Source organism: Pieris rapae, chromosome 18, assembly GCF_905147795.1.
Source record: "Pieris rapae chromosome 18, ilPieRapa1.1, whole genome shotgun sequence".
In the NCBI taxonomy this organism is placed as follows: Eukaryota; Metazoa; Arthropoda; class Insecta; order Lepidoptera; family Pieridae; genus Pieris; species Pieris rapae.
Window position 1 is genome coordinate 3,559,812 of NC_059526.1, and position 24,182 is coordinate 3,583,993.

The 24,182-nt window shown below is 29.9% G+C and overlaps 2 protein-coding genes across 2 annotated transcripts; one reads left to right on the plus strand and one right to left on the minus strand.

The window, feature by feature from the left end:
- Window positions 1-7,527: 7,527 nt before the first annotated feature.
- On the plus strand, window positions 7,528-13,482 carry LOC110999615 (MORN repeat-containing protein 4 homolog). The gene is made up of 4 exons (XM_022268770.2): window positions 7,528-7,641; window positions 8,202-8,394; window positions 11,101-11,210; window positions 12,088-13,482. Exons 1-4 carry the CDS (start codon window positions 7,632-7,634, stop codon window positions 12,240-12,242), a joined length of 468 nt encoding a protein of 155 aa, XP_022124462.1. The 5' UTR covers window positions 7,528-7,631; the 3' UTR covers window positions 12,243-13,482.
- Window positions 13,483-13,514: 32 nt separating this feature from the next.
- Window positions 13,515-20,965, minus strand: LOC110999618 (elongation of very long chain fatty acids protein 4). The gene is made up of 7 exons (XM_022268775.2): window positions 20,868-20,965; window positions 18,705-18,793; window positions 16,852-17,120; window positions 16,484-16,655; window positions 16,095-16,222; window positions 15,775-15,924; window positions 13,515-13,772 (listed from the first exon to the last, which is right to left on the minus strand). The coding sequence occupies exons 2-7, from the start codon at window positions 18,784-18,786 to the stop codon at window positions 13,689-13,691; spliced, it is 885 nt and encodes a 294-aa protein (XP_022124467.2). The 5' UTR covers window positions 18,787-18,793; window positions 20,868-20,965; the 3' UTR covers window positions 13,515-13,688.
- Between the last annotated feature and the right edge of the window lie 3,217 nt (window positions 20,966-24,182).

The window sequence follows — 24,182 nt, forward strand, 5'->3', positions numbered from 1 at the left end:
TTGACGTATCGAATAGTTTTTATAATCATTGTCAGCGCCTATTTATATCACTGATTAATAAATATACTTGATTTTAAATTGACGGATTTTAAAAAGTATACCACGTCTTGTTTTTCAGGTAATTTTTTTAAAGTATTGATTTAATAAACTGAATAATTTAAAACCATATGCGTTGTCAAGCTCTTGCCATATAGATATTTAAGAATTCTTAAAAAAACACTCATCTAAATAAACGAACGAAACGTGGTAAGCGACTTATATGTAATAAAATATCTTATGTATATGAATTTTAAAAGTAGTTTTTTTTGTACTGAAATGTTTTGTCACTAAATTAAGTTATTTTTTTGTTAGGAACGAATGTTTAGAATTGATTTGCTATATAAACCAAAAAGCATTTTTTAGATAAAAATCCAGATGTTAATAATTGATATATTAGTAATTCTTATGAAAATTATACGTATTAATTAAATTTTATACAAATCTGTTTTACAACTGTGAAGTTTCAGTACTTGTTACTTGCAAGTTTTATTAGTGTTAAAGTTCTATATAATTTATTTTATTTAGATAGGTATTGGTAAAATATGTATTAATAGCATTACTGAGAAATTTAAATAACATTTTAACTACAATTGACTACATATTTTTAGAAAAGAAAATATTATAAATATTTTACGTGTTACTAAACCGCAAAAATTATATGTGTGGTTTTTCAATCGTGATATACCAATATAATTCGTTATGTCTATTTATCTATCACACCTATTGTATCATTACTTATTACTTATTCATACATATATATATATATTCTACTTTCAATTTCCTGTTCGTCATTGTCATGAACCAAATTCTCAAGTACATACGATACAGGTCTTGTTTTGCTTGTATATTATGGTAATATAAAAAACCATTGGTTTGAAAAACTCTTGGTCTTGGCCTGTATTTATTTATTTAACCTTCAGAAGTTTACCTACTTCAGGCGAACTTCTGTGCACGACACACATCGTCGATTTTTATGTCTAAGGCATGGAGGCTTACTCACAAAGCATGCACCCGCGGCCGCCGTGGTTGCGGGCCCGCAGCCTTTGTTTACAGATATTTATGTAAAAAATTAAATCACATTTGACGACGCGTTTTACGCCCGCGGTGGGTGCGTTTGTGTAGACCGAACGGTTTTTAGGCGTAGTCAACAATCAGAAAACTCCTTCATAAATATTTTGTTGGTGATAAATTACGGGGAAGTTTTTAGCAGATTTCAAAAGGTTTATAAACCCTTTCGAACGGTCGCTAGAAATGTGTCATACAACTGTTTTGCAGCACTGGCTTGGCCCCCGACATTGACCATTGACGGCCCTGAATGAAGACAAGAAAGCTACCTCATATATTTAGTGTTCCAAAACTAAAGTATGTAATAAATTTATTTAAAACAAGATTATTTATTTTGAAAACCATATTCACTATTCGTCGTATAACTTTTTTATTGTATTCATTTATTTTATTTAGAAATTTTTTAATTGAACTCCTCTCAATATGTCATGCTGGACATGCTTTTCTTTTTTATTACATTTTCATATTTCTAACACTTTAAGCTTTTACTACACCATATATTTATAACGTTTCTCCTAATATTATAGTAAGAAACATTGCGTTTTGAAATTTTTGAGTCATTTTGTAACTTACTATAATAAACCTTTTATAATATCTGTATTGTTAAAGAAAAAAAACTTTTTAAAATCATATTTTTGGCAAACACTTTGCGGCAATATCTAAACGTCAATCAATTATACTTATTTCTACAAGGGCAGGGCTTTAAGCTAGAGTTAAAGCAAAGTAGAGCTGACAAGGTCGATGTTCCAGTGTTCATGGGAAATTTTAAAATTCAAACATGTTTAAAACTTTCAATGACAACTGTTCTAAATATAAAATATGACACGTGACCCAATTATATGACAGTGACTAATTATAAATGACTTCATTATTAATATCTTTTAGTAATGGTAACAATATGTAGGACGATTGAAATACACGAGTATGAATTTAAATTTTTATCAGATAATGATTCAACGACAACTGCGCCCTTCTCGCAGAATTACATATAAGGTCGATAGAAACCGAACCTTTATATAGTTTAAAAACAAATACGTAATGTATTATATAGGAAATCTAATTAAAATCACATATTTAATGGTAACTTCTTTGTAAAACTTAGATTGCCATGTTACCTACTTAAACTCCTTAAAAAAATAGATAGACGACGGTATTGAAATTGCATATAAAAGATATTATAAAATATATAATGTATTGTGTCAGCTGAGCAGGAGGTTTCCCAGGATGCGTGTGATAACCTTGATTATCAGTAAATCGATTTATGTACGTGGGGGACGTGCATATAGATTAATAATCCTAAGTAAATGCAACGTATGGTATACAGAGACTTGCAGTATACGTGTGTATAATGACACATATACAGGACTAAAGTGATACTGCTTGCTCTTTATGTTCTTATTATAATATTTTGTTTATTTAATGGTACGTTAGAAGATAATTAATCGATTAGAAAGAACACAGTTTTATAAGATCGATTAGAGTTGCTACCATCACACTAAGAAATCAATTTCCTTTACTTTTTTTTTTTAATTAATGAAACGATTTATTTTTTTCTTCGTGTTTGTTATGTTTGCCTACAAGTATTTGTCACATTGAATCCTGCATTTGCTTATGTACCGATGTGTAACTGTGTCGAGAGTTTTATTTTATTTTATTGATAAAAAAGCTTGCCAACGCTTGGCACACTGTTACAGCGCTAAAAGAAAATCACCAAATACAATTTTAAATGCGACAAGCACTTATAGGCAGACATGACAAATATTGAGAGATCTAATATTAAACAAAACAAAACAACTATTTGACAAAACAAAAAAAAAGTAGTAAAAAAATAAACTTAAGAAACTAAACAAAAATTACAAAAACACAAATCGATTTCAATGTGTGAGGTGAGCAACTATGGATATCCAGACCTAGCTCGTTTATCAAAATGCTTAATTTGGATATCGGTGAGCTTCGACCAAAACGCGTTCTACGAAATGGTGGGACAAAAGGAATAATGGGATGCCTGGGGTATCGAGAGAGTACACGAAATATGAATTAAGACAGAAGGTTCGGGCAATCAACCTGATTATTATATCTTGAATGCAATCGATATATCAATTAGTTTTCTGCGGTTCTCCAATGAAAATATCTTAAAGTGCGCTAGCCTGGGTTGGCAAGCTTTTGTAAATAAATAGATAAGAGTAAACGCGTACACAACAATTAAAAAGAGAATATGCTTCCTAACGTTTGAAATGTGGTTAGATAAGTATTTTTGTTATTTGGTTTATGTATGGAAAAATGCATGGGTTATTATGTTGTCGGTGTATTTATACTATAATAATTTTAACCTTATAAAGTATAAGGTTTGTAATTTACAAATAAATAGCATGTCTATGGCGACACAACCCCGTGAGTGCGGTGTGACCTTGCCCCGCGGATCGATAGTAGCATGCTGTCTTGATGTTACCAACATTGTTTATGTAAGAATCGCTTATTTCATTGGCTCCGTCTGCGGCATCCACTGATGACTGCGGTATTTATGTAGTCTAATAATACATAGAAACATGGAAGCCGGAAGAACTATAAAGTGTTATTTGAATGTATTTTGAGATATTGCCCCGTCACCTTGCTGCATTGCCACGGTTATGAAATTGGATCATTTCTATTCATTCAAGATACATTATTCATTTGGTATACTTGCTTTGGCTTCTCATTTCGAAAAGAAGAAAGTACTTAAAATTATTAATAAACTTAAGTTCAATAAAAGAAATTCAAGTCTATCAATATCAATTCAAAAGTCTTTCGGTCAGATACTCTGTAACAGTGAAATAACACTTTTTATATAATAATTTCTTTAAAGATTTGGTAAACCTCAAGTTATTTGTCTCATTCTTTAAACTTTCCGGTAATTTGTTATATATTTTTATTGAAGAGGTCATTGGGTCCTGATTGATGCAATCCCAATCTGTACGTAAATGGCATTGAGAGTGTCCATGGGCGGCTTGGATCACTTAACATCAGTTGAGCCTCCTGCCCGTTTGCCCCCTGTTCTATAAAAAAAACAGTTGGCCTTTACGAGAAGGTCTCAGAGAGTAAAGGAAAGTATCTTCCTTTTTATAAACACATCGGGATATTAACGAATAAATAAACATGCTTCCATTATATATATGGTAGGTTGGCTAAGGACTTTGTTCAGAATGAAGTGAGGCTTGCATGAGTCAGTATTTTCTATATTAACTAAAATTCTTAAACGTTCTTTTTTGGCTTGTAAATACGGCAGTGGCATCAACACTGTTACCCCATAAGATAACACCATAGCTCAACCATGAGTATGCATATCTTAGACGCGATCATTTGATTAATGAATTGTATAGTAACCTACGAATCCATATGAATCAAATAAAAATCTCGAAGCAAAGTATCAGTAAGACACCTGATCGATGTATTCGCGAATCGAGACAACAATACTACGTCCATGAACTTGAGTTATGTGCATTTCAACTGCCGTGACGGGAAGCGTTAGATTGCTAGTTTAGTGTTCACGTATTTGAACATACCTTTGTAGAGATTCAATAATTTCCTTTTATACCATCTAAATTAAAAACAACCTTCCTTATTTGAACGTAAACATACTATAAAAATATTGTGTTAAAGTCTTTATAACGAATTTCATTTTACTTCGTTATAGAGGTCATCATCATATATATATAGTAGTGAATATGGGACAGTGGTGCGTTTAGTAACTAAGATCAAATTTTCCTACAGGCAATGTAATCTAAGAATAATGGCACACGTGTTATGCGATTCTTTAAGAAATTTCGGCACCTCAATATTATATTAGTTTTGTAATCTCATTATAAAAACAATTATACAAAAGTATGTTTTTAAATATGAAAATATGTCTTCGTAATAAATAATAAAAAACTAATGACGGTATAGAGTCCACTGTATTGAAAATATTCAGAAAGAAACAAAAAGAACAAAAACATGCTTTGGATTACGGCTAGGCACCTTTCTTAGCTTCTTTTTCGTCGAATACAATATTTTGAACTATTTATAAATGTATTTTTATACTATAACCACCATGGATTCTTTAGCCAAATATTTCTATGTATTTAAACTTTTCCATAATTATTACTGATTTGAGTTCGTGTGTTTATACAAATACAAATTATTTTCGTTGTTGTGAAGGTAATTTAACATGACTGAAAATTTCCAAAATAATGTTTTGAAGAAATGTTATACAGTAACATAGAATACATCAAATAACAGATTTGGTCCAGAAGGAAGCCACCGTGGGATTTGAATTGCAGCACCTTTAGATTGTAACATTGTTTCATCATTGTAACATATATGTTGGTAATAATATAAAAAGTTTAATATGATGATTTTGGGAATTAATGATCTGTAGCAAATAAAAATAATATTAATTTGCACTCTGGTTTACATTCACGTAGAGACTAATAAGTAAAATCCTTAGTACTAACTGTTTGAATGCATTTGATTAGCTTTCGGTAGTCGCGCACAGATAATTTCTGATTAGCTGTCATAGTAGTTGAGATGGATCACTATTGTGTGTTTCATTTTGTTCATATTTATTTCATATCCAGAAAGGTATCACTAACAATTTTTATATTAGAATTCGGTGTTATAAACTGAATATTGATTTCATAATCCAATAACCATTCTTAATCTTTAAATGGAATAGATATGATTGTAACTCTGTTTTAATTTTTACTCATTATTAAAAAAAATGAGGTATGTATGTTTTTGTTAAAAAAATTGTATACTTAATTTTATTACTTTTTTTTATTTTGGAAAAACATATTATGAATTTTATTTTGCAATTTTCATAGTGTTTAGACTCATGTAAATCCTAATAAGTCAGCACTTTTTTGACAGAGTACCGTTAGGTAATTGAGGAAAGACCTAAGCAATGGACAATAAACAGTGCTATCGTAATAAGGATGTGCTGTGGACTTATTGCGCAACAATTACGGCTTAGTTAATTGAGATCGGTTTCGGCTTTTGAAAAAAAAAATTGCTACAGCAATAAATTGTAACAAAAATGTAATGTAAAAGTATACTTTTGTTTAACGTTGAAGTTTTTTTAAATGACTTACAGTAATCCAATTTCGGCTTTTATAAAGATGTTTTTAATAGCACATGTCATTGATGTAACCAAAATTATAGCGGTGAGAAAATTAAACAATACATTCCAATTTTTAAACATGATTCGCCTAATTCCAATTATTAATTACCAATTCGATTTAGGGTCCTTCAAGAAAAGAGCGTACAAAGTCCTTAAAGGCCGGCAACGCACTCGAGAGCCCTCTGGCATTGAGAGTGTTCATGGGCGGCGGTATCACTTAACTTCAGGTGAGCCCGTTTGCACTCTGTTATAAAAAAAATCGCGTGTTAATAATTACTTAGCAAAGAGGACAATTGTTGGAAAGATAGAAACGCCTGTTGTTATGTGAACCGACACCAGTATCTTGATTTATATATTACTAGCAGACTCGGCCAAGCCTTGCTGTGGCTAAGGTTTTTGTTATATTTGTGAAGCCATGCGAGTCGGCCAGCAGTTATACGAGTTATTTTAAAGGTATATAAATAAAATTAAGAAAATATACAAGTAGAATTTTGTAAAGGAAATATTATGAAACAAAACATCAAAGACATTCGCGATCGTATTGTATGTCGATATGTATAAGTAATACAGTAAAATAAAATTGTAAATGCTTGTGAATGGTTTTCAAAACATTGTATATATTTTTGCCTGTTTAATATTTGATGCGTGTTTATTTGCTTTATAATAATGATTTTTGTTTTGACATATAATTATACCTAGAATCAATTGTGGTTGAACAAGAATTAAAGATTGTTTCTCCTTATATGTGCTAAAAAAATAGTTAACACACTTAGCCACTTTGTGAAACCAGCTGCCCACTGAAGTATTTCCGAACCAATTCGACTTAGGGTCCTTCAAGAAAAGAGCGTACCAATTATTAAAAGGTCGGCAACGCACTCGCGAGCCCTCTGGCATCGAGAGTGTCCATGGGCGGGGTATCACTTTACATCAGTTGAGCCGTTTGCCTGTTCTATAAAAAAAACACTGATTCTCAGCCCATTCCGCCATAAAACATATATTAACACTCGACATCCAACTACAAAAGATCATTATACTTAAGTGGTGAGTAAAGCTAATTTGTTGTGTTTAAATAAATTTATTCATATGTAATAATATTTAGAGGTTTAAAAGCATTCCAAAGAAATTCATGACATATGTACATCTACAATAGAGTGTATGGAGTGTATCTTTTAAGCATCGTGTATTCTGAGAATAGTAGTATAATACCAGCTCGCACCCAAAGACAATCTTTTTTAAATGTAGCCACACCATATACCAGTTAGCGCTAACTTGAACTAAATGTTAATATGTGAGATTCAGATGGGCTCAGTATAATTAGATTACAAGTATAAATTAGATTAGGTGAAAAAGGAATCCCTTCAGTTTTACTTTGAGCACCGTGACTAACACAACCATGATTGACGGTATGTTTTAGAGTATTTTAATGCGAAATGAAATATTTAATTTTTATTAATGGTGTAATTTTAAATAGTGGTTATAATTTACCTTTTGCCATCATTTTGCTATTTGGAAGGTATAGATTTCATTCTGTAAGATCATTTGATGTGGTTGACATATTAACATATTTAATAAATTAGCAGATTAATAATGATCATAAAATAATATTTGATATTGTAAATTAAAAGATTTATTAAATAAAACTACTTTTTTTATCTACTGTATTCTACTACTCTACATTATTTATAACGACTCTGGTACCCACGTAGTATATTTCTGTGCTTTGGACTTGCTAACCAGACTCTTCCGAAGTACAAAAAGGAACAAAAACTTAGTACATACTTAAAACAGTGTAACAAAACATATTACCAAATAGAATGTTCGTAATGTTATTAGCTTCGTATGAAAAAAAATACCGTTTCTTAAACGTTACTAATATGTATGTGTATGCGTCTTTTGAGACTCAATATTATGATTGTATAATACGAGTAATTCTAAATACTAGTTATACACTTTTAATCCTCAGCTGAGCCATGTGCAGCTAAAACTGGCGCATACAAGTATGAAGACGGCACGAAGTATGTAGGGGAATGGAACTCCAAGGGCCAAAAACATGGTATGGGACATCTAGTCTTACCTGATGGTACCAGATATGATGGATCATTGATGAGTGGACTATGTTCAGGACTTGGCGTTATGTCGTTTCCCGATGGAGCCAAGTAAGTTAATAGTTAAATGCCGAGTCTGGTAATAATAATAAAAGATTTTCGCACATTTTGTTTTACAATTAGCATATTTATATCTCATTCTTGATATAATAATGCATATGCATAGCGATGATTTAGGTACGAGGCTGTTTGACACGATTTCAAAAACAATTTTCTTTTTTTATCAGTGACCATATAACCAATATATTATTCTTATTTTTAATTCTGTTAAGAATTATCTTTCAGACATCGCATTAGTGTATATGATGCCTAGGTCCGACAAGTTTATTACATGATAATTATTTATTTTATTAAAGTCCTACAGCTACTCATTAAACAATATTCAAACAATGAATAAAATAAAAAAAAATCCAAAAATAGAATACATATTCAAACATACACCACAGTTTTACGTATTTATACAAAAAATATAACGAAGCACAAATTCACACTAAATTGTTAATTCTAAGATTCATTGATCATTATCATAACAAATATTTAATATAAGGGAAGAATAACAAAGCCATTATTAATAAAAGATACCAGAGTTTTTTAAATATTTTTGTAAACATTTTTAGTCACATTAAATCGATTTGCTGGTAATTTATGTTGTAATCTGTAGGTATACGATACGATACATGAGTTTCGTAAATAGTTTCTCTTAGATCGAGGAATATGGAATAGTTGGGTTTATTTTGTATTGTATGATACAAAATCATCTTAAAATCACACAAGTCTTCATGTATTAACTTACAAATAAAGTGTCTCAAAAATGAAACTGAAAGATATTGTACTTCGGCTTCCTCATCTGTATACTATACTAGCTGACCTGGCAAACGTCGTCTTGCCAAACTACTACCTTTAACTCAGCGCCATCTGTTAGAATTGTATCAAATAATAAACAAATGTTAATGTTATCGTAATTTTAGTAAGGATGCCTATTTTTTTGAAAATGAAATATAGCCTATGTCACTCAGGAATAATGTATCTTTCCAACAGTGAAAGAATTTTTCAAATCTGCCAAGTAGTTTCGGAGCCTATTCAATTCATACAAACAAACAAACAAAAAATCAAACCTTTCCTCTTTATAATATTAGTATAGATGTAGGTATATGTACTATTAGGCGCTGTATTTATGGGATACAGGAGGCCGTTTTGTGTCACGTTTTTGTCTTTTATGATCAATATATTAGTCATTTTTTTATCAATAATTACTTTATTACGCTTATTTAATCCAAGACTTATACAGATTACTCGTTTTTTTTTGTAAAATAGCCTATAAGTTATATATAGAATTTTCAAATAAAATCAGCAATAAATCAGAATCATATTTCATTCTTTCTCGTTACGGAACAAAATTAATTAATTTTACAAATTAAACAATTGATAACAGTGTCATCAACAATATTGAATGGAAATCATAATTAATTTTACTGAGAAAACGCTTCATTATTTTGCTCCTAAAATATAACATGAAATAACTATTGTTTCGTTTGTTATTATCTGTCAAAGTCATTTATGAAAAGTTAACGTGTATTACAGCTACAAAATATAATAACCAGCAATAAATAATTAATTATAAAAATATTAAAATAGAGATCTGTTCAGTTACCTGGAAAGTAGTAAAAAAAGGATTTTCTTTACCTTCGCCTAAAATAAGTAATCGTAGAAATTTTATTTTTTACGTAATATATCCAAGAAGTGCTTTTTTTTAAATTAAACCTGTTTCGCTGTATGTTGGAAGTGTGGAATGTATATTAGACTGAAGACTGGCTCATGAGTACGAGATCGTTTGTATTTTATTTTATACTAGGATTAATCTATCAAAACACTAGAGCGGCATTAACATGAGGCGAATATTTCGTATTTTAGCAAGTTGATGTTTTCCACAAAGCTTTACCACAGTCAGACTTTTGTTAAGTCTATGCGAGAATTATACTACAAATTCAACACCAAACTTTATTTAGCATGCTGTTTTAATAATTTTATTTAAACTATACGGTTGTTGAAATATCAGAAGAATATTCCAGCTTATTTTTAAACAAACTTGGATTATTTCGTTTGTTGAAGAAATAATTTAAAAAAGTTTCCTTTCAATAAACTTATTATTATTATTATGTATATAAACATAATATGCAGCTTAATAAGCTGATGCGCGCATTTTTTTGAGATTTGGAGAAATCCAATCTATTTTTAAAAGAGTTCAATGATGGTGCACTGATTACACTTTCAGTATCTATAGTTAATCGTCATTTCTTTAGTAAGACAGGTCAACTCAAAGGCGAAACATGTAGACTTTAAGTTGTATCATAAAGTGATGCCAGCCACTGTCCTATATACACACACAGACACATCACATTCACATCACAGTCACATTGTTCTGGAGCCTCATCTGAAGCCGCCATCCACGAACATTAACGCGGCCAAAAGGCTGACGATTGCTTTGCTGGCCTTAAAGAATTTTCGAAATACAGAAGCTGGTTCTTCATAGTAGTGCCACAGGGCAAAAACTGTCATAACTGAAACTAAACTATTTATGTAAGACAGTAACGGAGCATGCTGCATTATTGGAGCTTGAGTTGCCGCATTCTTGGTGTTCATATTAGTATAGTTAAACCAAGCTAAACTACTATTTTAATAGTAACAGAGAAATATTTAAATTGTATAAGCGTTAGTAAATATACGTTTTTTTATTAGAATAACAATTTACATTTGCAGATACGAAGGCGAATTCATGCAAGGCTGGTTCCACGGTCATGGAGTATTTTGGCGAGCTGATGGTATGAAATTTGAAGGAGAGTTCAGAGGCGGACGAGTATGGGGACTTGGTAAGAGAAATAACTGATGTATTCATTAACTCAATAAAACATTATATTAATTGAGTCCCATCGTGTATTTTAATTAATTTTAGGGCGTTAACTTAGATTATTTAATTTCAATTATGTACATGATAAAAATAAATAATGTATATAATAAAAATAAGATACAGGAATCACGTCATTCCACGTAATTCCAGGTCATTAAAATTGAATCGGTAGACATCTCTACTCATCGGCAAAATTTATGTAATTATTTATTTTACGATAAAATACTTACCAGTTGATTTAATAAAGTTTTCTCAAATATTTTACAAGTACTACAGAAATTTACTTTACAGAAGTAACTGGGGTCGGTCTATCGGCTTTAAATAATGGAATTACTTTACTATGTTTCAATATATCGGGAAACTCGCCACTTTCTATATAATAGTTGAAAATAACAGCTAGATGGCGAGCAATTACATCAATTATGCTCCTTATTACTTTTGCAGAAATACCACAAGGATCGGTAGTGTAAATGACTTAAAATGAGCATGTTATAATTATGTTTATTAACGAACGTTTTTCTATTTAAATAGTTAAAGACTATAATAGCTTTTTTTTAAATGAGATACTCAATTTAGCTAGCGGAATGGCAAAACTGTAGTGTTGTGTTTGTTTCCAAGAACTTAAAATTAAAAAAATATTATGATATCTTGCTTTAAGTATTTCAGTCATTTTATTTATTTAGTACTCCTACAGCTAACATAAATTATATATAATTACAAACAAATATACTGAGAATATAGCCAAAGATGGAATACATGATACATTTGTCTAATTGTGATTTTATTTATTTAACTAAGCCTAAATTAGTTTGTATTTTAGTACTCCTCTTGTTTTTTAGGGCTGGTAACATTTTGTGATGGCAGCAATGGTTTCCCCAGAAATGAGGGTTTCTTCCAAGATTGCAAGATGATCCGCCGAAAGAGATGTTCAGAAGTTGTACAGCGTGCGCAAAAAGTAGCCTATATGGCTCGTGCACAGTGCCAACAAATGTAATCAGAATAATGATAGATATATTAATAAAAAATTGAATAAAGTTCAAATTCTTTTGAATCTGAAGTAGTTAAAATCTTAAGATAATTATATGATAATTCTTGAGTAAGTTTTCAAGTGTCCATAAACTTACTATACATTAAGTTTAAACAATATATGTATTTCATTAGTTCTAATTTCTACTATTTTTTTTCGTATAAGGGAAATTTGATTGGCTGCTTAAGCCTGCTTCAGTCTTTCCTCAGAATCCGTTGAGAACTCTCAACAGGATTAGATGCCTAATTTGCTGTTTTTCTGGTAATAATTTTCTGCTTAACAAAAATTAATAGTATTTTTATTTTATTCCGTATAAACATTATTATTGTATTTCTTTTTTTGTCTCTTTTTATTTTCCCCAAATTGTGATATATTTAGATAATACTATAGATATTATGGACTAAACTTGAATAAATAAATAATTGTTATTTATTTAACAAAATATCCGAGACATAATATAGATAGTATTGTATGAATTTATTAAACATTATAGATATAGACCAATCCATTGGAAGCTATAAGTCCGATTGTTCGACGAATACGTTGGCACGTACTTCAATAAATATAGTATCATAAAAGTTTCTATCAAGAATTGCAGATCATAGGTACTTTACAAACCCAGGAAATCAACTTAACTTTATTACTTAATATAAAATTGAAGTAAACCAAGTGAAAATTATTTCTTTTGTACAGATTATTCCTTCTAATAAGATATATTTGTCTTATTTTGATATAACTAAACACAACAAAATGTTGCCGCTTTATTTGCTATATTATGCTTAAGCCAATTTTCTTACTCGTAAACGTCACTAAAGATTTAAAACATAAATTAAATAAATTTTTTATTTTCATTCATGTGGAATTAAAATAAAAAAATTCGGAAGTTGTTGTATTGTTTAAAATAAAATTACTTCGACTGTTGCTGGCGACGATGGCGATTCGATGGCGTTATTCAATTTGTGATGTAATTATTATGTTTATGTAACTAATGAAAATTGTCTTAATACGAAAGTGTGAATATTGTTTCAAGTGTTTATGGAAAAAATATTTTTATCTGTACGTAGTTGATACGCTGCCCGTATAACGGCTTTTATGCAAAATTAAAAAAAACGAAAAGAAACCAAAATTATCAAATTATTTATCCTATATTAAACAAAGTCACTTATAATCATCTTATATCTAAGTAAATAAATTACGATTTTAAATACATTGATTATGGTTTTATTAAAAACCGAATTATAACTTTACAATAACTATATTTCTTGCAAATGTAAAATTGAATGCCTCCAGACTCAAACACAACATGGCGGTCATAAGAATAAAACTCTTAAACATTTTACACTTGAGGTCAAATAATAGCTACTGTAAACTTATATGACGATTAAATAAAACTAATTAATTACGCATACATATTTAGTTGATCTTTAATTTTCTTTTTTCAATAGTTTCTTCGTCGTCTAAGCATTGACCGTATCTTACTTCCATACATTTGCTTCCCTGTAAGAAAAGAAAGTTAAAATTAATGGTTTTAATATCAAATAGGGTTGCCTACGCTTTATTATATATTTGCAAACCGTATCCAAAATCCTTCACAAACAGCGCACAGTAAACTGTGTAAAAAGTTAGTAAAATATCTAAAGTAATGCTAAATATTACATTATGATCTCGTCTATTCTCCCCGCAATCTTATATCGCAGTTATATATGATCTTTTGATTGATTAATAGTTATACGATTTTGCTTAATACATATTTTTAAGATTTATTCAACTTGGGCAGATAATTGTAAAATTTCTCACGGATGATCTCATCTCATGGATGACGATCCATGTTTTTAATGAAAAAAAATGTAAACATTAGACAGAAACCTTCTAGGCACACCAACTAGTTTTGTCAGCCCTCAAATTAGTCTATTAAAAATGAACAGTAACTTTTACTTTTTAAGGCTTGTAACAGTTAAACAATCAAGCAGTCACACTTTCGTTACGTAAAGCGAAAGTTGTCGAGTCAAGTTGTTACATCACGCCGTTTAGTTTGTGCATCTCAGTTAAACGAGATTCTTTTTAGGGCACATTAATGTCATTTGTTAGAGAGTTATGTTTAAATACTAAGTTTAAAAAGTCTGTTTCACAATGTCCAGATAAGTTCCAAATAATAGCTTTACTTATTGGTAGGATAAACTACTGTTTAACGCAAAAATACTTTTTTGCGTTTCACGACTGTCAGATAGCGCTATTTGTCATGAAACGCAAAGTATCTTATATGGAACTTTCAAATAATTTATGTGTTGCATAGCTATTTGGTACTTTATCCATACACTGTGAAACAAGCCCTAAGTATCACAGCTTATAAGACAAATAAGCGAATAAATTCTAGAACAAATATGTCAGGTATTTTTTTAGTTATTATTATTGCGCAGAGGAAGTCGCGGGTATAATTAGATATTTATTTAACACTTCGTTGCACAAAAATACTATAAAACAAAGAAAGTTATCTCGTTTTACTGAATATGAACTTTATAGTGATATACTACTGTCTCTTTTTCATTGAAGCCATTGTGACAAAGGAAAAAGAAAAGTTTTATTATGACTAGCGACCAGTCCTTTTCGCTAGGATAAGCTTTTATATATTGAAATATTTTGGAAATGAAGCCTATTTTACGGATGAAGGACTATAATATAAAAACATTATTTGAAGTTTGGAGTTAATTCACAAAAGATAGATGTAGATAAAGGAAAGTTGGTTTCAGATTAGCTTATTAAGATTTGTATTTTAAAAGTATAAATATATTTTTAGCTGACAGTAGCCACAATAAATGTGTTGAGTAGTTATTTCTTCGTATAACTAAATCGAGTAAGAAAATTTGTTTTAGCTTCTAAGCTTGACGTTCATATGTTACCTGTATATTCTGGTTTCTAGGTTATATTTTTAAGCTAAAGATTAGCTAGGCTTATCTGTAATTAAAGTTATATTTTACTAATTAATCGGAAGATATAATTTAAATTTCGCTATAAAATCTGGGTAACCTAGAATGAACAGTAGCTTATGACCTGATAAGCATAAACTTTTAGGAAGCACAATATAAAATTAATCTTATATAACATTAAAAATAAAAGTTACAGTAAAAATCTGTTATAACGAAGGGTCTACTCATATGTAAAATCCGATAGTCGTAACATCCGATGACGTTGTTAGTAAGTACCTAATATATAGAATTCAGCCGGGACCTTTTGCTTTTGGTCAATATAATCGGTATGTTGTTCTTAACGCTGTCGTCGTAAACGATTTTGTATATGAAAACCGTGACTGTTTTGGTATACTTAACGAATGGCGTAGTTCTTTCTAGAGGTGAAAGTTTTTAATATATTCAGTAACCTTTAAGTTTATTTCTTATACAAAAATATTATTCTCAAAAATGGTCGACTTTACGCAAACGATATACATTTTACGGAGTTGTGTAAGGATATTTTAGATATAATGCGTATCTTATTTAGCACCTACCTTAGCAATGTACGCCTTCATGTAGAAGTTTCCAAAAAGTACGATAAATGATATCATATAGATGATGAGGACGTAGTGCATCCACAAGGGAAATTCGCAGCCTGTTCTGATTCCATTGATTCCAAGGATAAGAGCGCAAGTGAACTGGATCTATGGAAAGAAGAAAAATCATTTACACATTAAAGAACAATGTATATGTATATTTCTCATCTCGTATGTATGTAACATTTTAAACAACTTATACTAATATTACAAATTTGATATTATTATTGAATATTAAACAGGATTCTTCGTTTATAGTATAGGTTTTAGATACTTACCAATTGTAAGATAGTCAGATATTTCTTCCACCAGAGATATTGGGTCACGGCTGGCCCAAATACAGAGAGGCCGTAGTAAGTATACATTAGTACATGTATACCACTATTTACCATCGCTGGCAGGAACGCTGTGAAATAATAAATAATCATAAATTTTTAACGGTTAGAATAACTTTAGTTTTTGAAGTATTTAAACTGAAATTTTCTGAAAGGACTTCTAAAATTAAAATCTAATAACATAACATTTCTGGTGAAGAAATGCAATTTTCCGATATTTTTGTTACGGAATAATTCTGGTCAGATTTAATACGGAACGTTCACATTTTTCCAGCTATTATAAACGAATTTTAGTATTAGCAATAAATAAATATTAAAAAGTATATACTTACTGGATCCACTCGGCACCCATTTGATACCAATCCACCAGAAAGAGAACATAGTAGAATGATGATAAACATGAAGGAATGTCAGCTGTTCATCTTTCTTCCTCAGAATGAAAAAGAATGTGTCACAAAACTCTAGAAGTTTCGAGAAGTAATACCACCATACCGCATCTGCAATCTGTGAAGATCAATCGTCAATGATTAGTTAACTGAGATAAGTTTTACCATAAAGTATAAAATTGTTATTCCTCGTTACTATTAATTCAATTGTTTTTAAACAGTTTGATACAGATTCAACTATAATGGTCATAGTAACATACAAAATTCCATCTTAATTTGCCAAAAAAGCATTCCTATTACGCTAATGAACTTACTTGTAATTCATCTGGGTCGTATCTTTGTCGACAAGGCTCACATATATAGCTGTAACGAAGCCTAAACGACGCCGTTAGAAGCCGTAACGCAATATATGCGTTCAAAGCAGCCATTGCCAAGTTGTAGGGCACTAACAACCAGGTCAACTGGAATGGTCGTCTGTTCTTCATGATCTTAGGTCCAATCCACACAATAAATAGATATAGTAATGTATACACAACTGTTGGCATAGGTGAATCGACTAGCGGCCAACCAACCGTGCGTTTATCTGTAACAAAGACAAGGTTAACAAATTAAAAAAAAAACGAGAAAAATCATATCACTACACAAAGCTTTTAGGTACCACAACTTCTTATAATTAATCTAAATGAACTTACTATTCCCAATATTTTTTTCTGATTCAATTTATATTTAAACTGATATCACGAATAAAATGAATGCATACAAATCTCGAATTGAGTTGAGTTTATTGACTTTTCGATTATATCATAGTTTTAAAAGTACGGAAAATACTAAGTGTCCTCTAAGATGATACTGATTTGCCTCAAATTGTGATGTTTGCGAATATCAATGGTCTACCGTTAAGGTAAAACAATTTCCCTTTAAGTATTATGGCCAAGGCATTAGAATTTACTAGGTTAGCGACTACATTCATATTATTATAATATTGTTTCTTGAAATCGCAATATAGAGTAGAGATAGATGATATTACGATATTAGAGTAACTTTTTTTTTCTATACAAATGAATGGACTTAAAAAAACTTTTCAAATGCAAAAGTAAGATATTTAGAATTGAATTTTACAATTTCATAAATCAAATCAGTTAAATATATCGGGATTCCTCATTTATTAATAGATCTCATAATATTGATAAAATAATTACGGTAAATATTTCATAAAGTTTAAAAATTAATTTACCAATTCAGCAGTAGAGGTTTTTTAAATGTTTAATTTACTTAGGATTTTAAGCTATGAAATGATATTTCTGAAAATAAAATAACATATATTCGATTATTCTAAAATATAGCTAGATGCTACATTATAACCAAAGTTCACTTTTGCGTAATAAATATTTCTTTATGACCTGAACTCTAAAATAAGTTCTAGTCATTATTTTTGCCTAGTATCGCCTAACATCAACATTGTGTTGTCACTACTAGACCAAATGACAATTGATAGGACCGAGTAATTTTACCAGGATTTAACTAAGCCCAACTTAATTTTGTAATCATGTAAAGCATTATCTCACAAAACAAACATTGACACAGAAACAATACATAGGCTTTGAACAAACAATAATTTCTATAGGTCGCAAAATTTTAGAGAAAAAAATCTTCGGCGGATGTCAGTTCCGACTTAATTTCTTTGTTTTATATTCTGACATAAATTGCCATTTTGTACCGACACAATATACTGTTATATATCAGTACGAGATTAACCCTTCATGTAAGAATACAAATGTTTCCTAAAGCTTTCAGTAATTTAGGTCGAGGATTGATTTGACAGTCTCCAGAAATGAAGATATTGTAATAAACGATCTAGACATGACACCTTTGAACTCTTTGTTATGCTGTCTTATTGAAATATTTTCATGAATATTGTTCTCAAATAGTGTTTAACATTTATTACTAAACAAAATACACACACAGATACACACAAAATAACAAAAATTCAAAAAAAATTAGATAAGAATAAGAGATTGTTATCTCTTATTCTTTTTTTCTTTGATTTTTATTAAGTATGTAATGCGTATGTGCTGGGTTGGACTTCGTAGGTACTCATATCAAAAAACAATATATATAATAGTTATATACATGTTGTCAATGTAAATTTGAAAATTTTACAACTTACCGGAAAGTGACAGAGTCCACAAATAATAATCGTACGTATCTCGAATTACATTTTGCGTTGAATTCACTAAAAGCGCCATCATTTGTTAACTGAAAATAAAAATGTTATAAAATTTTAATTACTACCTCTGCTTGGTATGTAACCAACTAAACATGGTGAAAAGTCATTCTAGTAGATATATATCTGTTAAATGATGATCTTTAGCAAAGTGGCTCTAGTATGGTAATTGCATAATATTTTATCAAAATAAACTTCAATGTTTTATCACTTAGGTTCAATGTTTGTACTAAGAACAACATCTTATTTTACGAGCATTTCTCTAAATACCGATTTCTCCCTTCGGACTTAGTTAACATTTGGCCACGTCATTGGAGAAATTGTGCAGTTGAAATGCCCTACACTCTAATACATGACAGGTGTATAAGTCAATTATGTATAGGATTCAGTTTAATTTCGAAATGAAAGTCTTGTAACCTCAACAATTCCATTAATGATCGAATTGGTGAATGAGTCAAAAGGAAATGGTTGTATTCGTTATAGAAATTCTGGTACTACATATTATATTAAATTATATTTACAGTTGATTAAATTATACACTTCTAATATTAAATGGGGTTTCAACATGTTGCGGTCATGTTAAACTTCAAACAGTTTCCCTACAATTCTAATTCCATCAATGGAATTTTCATATTGCTTAATCGTAAGCCAAAACTTCGACAACGAAACGCGCTTTGAAATATTGTATAAAGAGCCAAATTATAGAAGTTTCTCTTCATAAATCCGCTTTATGGGTTTGGTCAATGGTATTCGAGTGAAAGTAAAAATTTAATACTCAGATGATGAAAGTAATGTTATGCATCACTTCACTATTACATTGAGATAGAACGCGGAAGTTATTTCTACTTATAAGATACAGAAAGGTAGACACAGTATCTATAAAATGTTTGTTCTATTCAACAATCTCTGTTTCTTTGATTTTTCAGTTTGACAATTTATGGACTGCACTATTACAGTATGCATATAAACCGATTGGAATTAGTGAAAATTTAACTGATTAACCAATTCTGTTAGGGAATCAAATTTCGAATGACAAAACGTTTGTCGAAGCAGTGGAAAACTGCGCAACTGTAGAGAACCTATTCCATCCACTTATAACAATAATGGTAAACAAATTATTCAATAGCATTACTAATTTACCATAACGCAATTTTTGATTAATTTTTATGTTACAAAATAACATAAACACATTAATTACATAATTATTTTTTTCAATCGTTTAAACATATTTTTGTATGTACTCAGGTACTCAGGACTATGATAATATATGTAGTATTTTAGATATTAATTTTCTATTTCATCTGTATTGCATTACCATTTTTGATACATTTATATAGCTTCTCTTTTTCTTGTGCCACATTGTGGAGTTACAGTTACAGTCAGTGAATCCTTTCTGGTTATTACATTTAAGGTTGTATATGAACCTAGCGCAAAAGCGTTATTTAATAATTATTGTAACATAATATTTGTGAACATGAAATCAAATGATTTAAGAAATTCCGAGTACACAGTTTCATTTAAATAAATATTACACAAATATTTTGTTCATTTTTATAAATATAAAACTCAATTGACAAAGGTTGAATAAACCAAACATTGACGGCGACGACATTCAATTTTCTGCAGAACAATAAATATTCAGTTTCGTTTCACGTACAAATTTGTATAAGAATATGTTATCTAAATTATTTAATATTAACAAAGTTGTTAACATAAAATAAACAAATTTCACGGCTATTAATAAACTAACTACTTTTTTTAACTAAATTATAGTATATTTACATAATTTTATTCACTTTAAAAACTATAACATTATGTCTAAATAAATTAACATCAAATTACTCTACTTTTTGTATAATTTACAAATAGTTTTGTAAATATCTAAATTGTTGTATGTTGGCAATATTATGTTTTTGTTTATTTTTTATACATCTTTTAAATTTGAAACTTTAACATTTGTTGCGATCGCCAAAAATTGTCACCACACGTTAGAATTAATTACGTGCTATTAAAAACTATGACACTTTTACTACAAATTAACTCACAAAGTAAATACAAGTCCTAGTACTAAATTCCGTTTTTGTTGATTATTAAAAACATTCTCACCTATAAACACAACGCACAAAATCGCTCGCGGTTTATAACGACGACCATGTGGTCTCTGCGGGCTATTGCCGATAACTGCTTTTGCGCAAACCTCCTACCCAACATCAACCTTTCGGGGATAAGAAATGAGTACAAACTTTAATATATTACGTAAAATATTATGCAAAGGTCCATAGAAATTGTTAGGTAGTGTTTTATATGAATGTAAAACGTGTAAAATAAGATATCTATATAGACAAAATATATAGAATGTTATATTATAGAAGTTGTTATCGTATTTGTATACGAATATAAACCAAACAAAATTTCGGTATCCACATCCCAAAAAGAATACACCGTTTCATACGTTTCGATTGTAATCAAAAGCAGAGTTGTAGGTTGAAATGCTTGTGTTATTTTTACACTTTTCTATCCCTCTGAAAAGCTTCCTCGCATACAAGAGACTTTAACATATACATTTTTTAAAGATTTCGCTTGTTTAGCTTGAACTTTATATTGTAGGAATGTGAGAGTTATTGAAAATTTAAGTAGGCTGTACTAGTTAGTAATGCGTAAGTTTATATATATGATTATATATTGGTTTACATTATCTATTTCTCGGAAACTAAAAGTCATATACAGATAAAGCATTTACAACCAACCAAGTACATTTCAACAATTACACTACCTAAGATTACAGGATTCATCAAGTTTTATCAAACCCAATTTAGTAGTATTTGCATATTACAGGATGTGTAATCCAGAAATAATTTTGTATTCAATTATTGTGTACTAAAGAAAAAGGGAACTTTCTACAAATCATTTATAATTTATAGACGCCTACGTTTTCATATTGTGTTAAATTATAATCTTGAAATAGCTAAGAAAAATATTAATTCTTAGAGTCACTTCCGCGCATACTGATTTAGGTGGCGTTTTACAACTAGGGGTTTCATAATCATGTAAAATCATCCCTAGCTTGTGATGATCTCGAATATAACATACCGACAGATGAATTACAAATATTTGGGTAGGAATGCTTTATTTCAAAGGCTATATAGTTGTGTCGCAAACCTATGTTTAGATTATGAATGTACCACATATATATAAACATAGGATTATATATTTTATAATTTGTGTCAATAATTTCTACATGGTTTTAAATATCCGAACCGTAGTCATGTCATAGCTCTAACCAAAGACACAGTCAGAATACGTTAATGTTGATTTCTTTGTGTTTTACTTCGACAAAGATAAGCTTTATCGACGTCACAAGAAATTTATATATAACTGTATTAATAATAATTGTTGAATCAACCGTCAACATATCGCTCAATACCTTAATTTCGAAATGTCATGATTGGTACGAGACTAACGCCCGAACCCAATAATTAATCTTCAATCTCAGATGGTTTTCTATCTGAGATCAAACCGTAACAGTCGATCGATCTACTATCTGCATCTCAATAACCAAACCCCTACGAAGACAATCCATTTTTGGCGACGGATAGTATGCAATATCTTCGCTCTTTACACTCATATTCGATAATCAATATAAACGAAATAAAGTAAATAAAACCGTACATATAATATTAAAGTATACATGTCTATGTCTAAAACATATCAAATAGCTTTTTAATTATTTAAAAAAAAAAAAATATAAAATCTTAAGATAGGATATTGGCAGAGTTTAACTGCTATTTTCATACAAAGGCCTATCCACATACACCATATACAAGTAATTTATCATTTTATATATATACACAATATATTATAAAATGATAATAAACTTGTTCAGATTTCTAAAAAACGATGCACGTATAAATTATGAATTAGAGAAAGTATTTAAAATTAATACATCAGTAAATCAAATATCAAAAGTTACTGAGATTTTGTAACTATTTGAGGTAAGAAAGCAGGTGTCGTTTGCCTTTCACTCTTGCGAATAATGAGCTTAATCTATGGATGCCAAATTGAACACTACGCCCTTACAATACAGATTCTCTTTCCGTGAAAATATTTTCGTTTCTATAGTGCATCAAAGGAGGACCGTTATTAATATTAAATGATTTTTATTTTAAGTAGAAACCGAGTTAATCTTCAGACCACCCTTCAGACCAAATTTCTATAAAAGCCACTTTATTTGCGCATTTTCAGTGTAGAAAATTTCATTTTCATTTTATTCTTTCATATCTTAATATTGCGGAACTGAAACTGAATTTCTATTATATAAAACGCTCGCTTCGAGTATAAACATTAAACCTTTTGATTTTTATTTGCAATGAGGTTGGAGTTGCCAGGAATAAAATACACCAATAATTTTATAATTAAGTTGTACTTAACTATACAATTATAAATGATAATTAATTTAAGGCAAAAAGGAATTGCAGAGTTTTTTACTGAACTCGCTAATCTTCGGAGGTAATAGACGTCATTAGTTTTTCTTTTGACAATTCCAATTATCACGCCTTGAAAAGTAAACAAACATTGAAACCGCGTGGCAAATGATAACGTTGCTGCGTTGAGAAATCACAAATACATTTATGACATGAAATTGTTGAATATAAATGACAACCTTCATATGTGAGAGTATTAAAACAATAATCACCAATAGCTTTCCATACAAAATCGTTTTCGAGAAATCTTAATTCACTTTGTCTTTTAACTTTCACCTATAACCTCGATCGTCTTTCCTTTTTGACATACCTATTACTTTTATGATATATTCTCAGTCGTATGAATCTGTAATAAAATCCCGTCTGTATCAAGCCCAACAATATTTTACCAGGTATTGAAATCTATAAGAAGGGTTGTTGCACCACTGATTTATGTATTTTATTGGATCAATTTAATAACTCTGTAACTCCCAATAGAAATTTAGACGATATGTTTAGTTTTTCGATGGAGCAACTCCTTACTGATATGAAAGAAACTAAATTAATTAGCGTACGAAATCTTTAACGCCCAAACCCAATAACCTATCTCTATCAATTTTTTACAATTTGATAAAATACAAATATTGATAAAAGTGTGCCAATAACCAATCGACAGATTGTCGATCGACTGTTACGAAAACAATCTGAGATTGTGGATTAATTATTGGGTTCGGGCGTTAATCACACGGCGGTCGTATGCAATCAATACATAGTTTCTTCGACTATATTTGTAGATGTCAAGACTTCATCTTGACATCTACAAATATAGTCGTTTTTAAATAAGAAAGGTCTGTTGAGTGACTAAAAGATTTAAGTTATAATCAATGCTATATGATTAAAACATTTGTTTATCGCACAAAAAGAAACATGAGGAGGAAGATGAAAGACAAATCAGATAACA

What these genes read in the sequence shown, in the direction of transcription:
- LOC110999615 (XM_022268770.2), top strand. An exon ending in TCGTTTCCCGATGGAGCCAA is followed by an intron (nt 8,395 to 11,100) that starts GTAAGTTAATAG and finishes TTACATTTGCAG; the next exon opens with ATACGAAGGCGAATTCATGC. An exon ending in CGGACGAGTATGGGGACTTG is followed by an intron (nt 11,211 to 12,087) that starts GTAAGAGAAATA and finishes CTTGTTTTTTAG; the next exon opens with GGCTGGTAACATTTTGTGAT.
- LOC110999618 (XM_022268775.2), bottom strand. Translation starts at nt 18,786, where the DNA reads ATGATGGCGCTTTTAGTGAATTCAACGCAAAATGTAATTCGAGATACG. An exon ending in ATGGGTGCCGAGTGGATCCA is followed by an intron (nt 16,223 to 16,483) that starts GTAAGTATATAC and finishes ATTATTTCACAG; the next exon opens with CGTTCCTGCCAGCGATGGTA. An exon ending in TGAAGGCGTACATTGCTAAG is followed by an intron (nt 13,773 to 15,774) that starts GTAGGTGCTAAA and finishes CTTTTCTTACAG; the next exon opens with GGAAGCAAATGTATGGAAGT.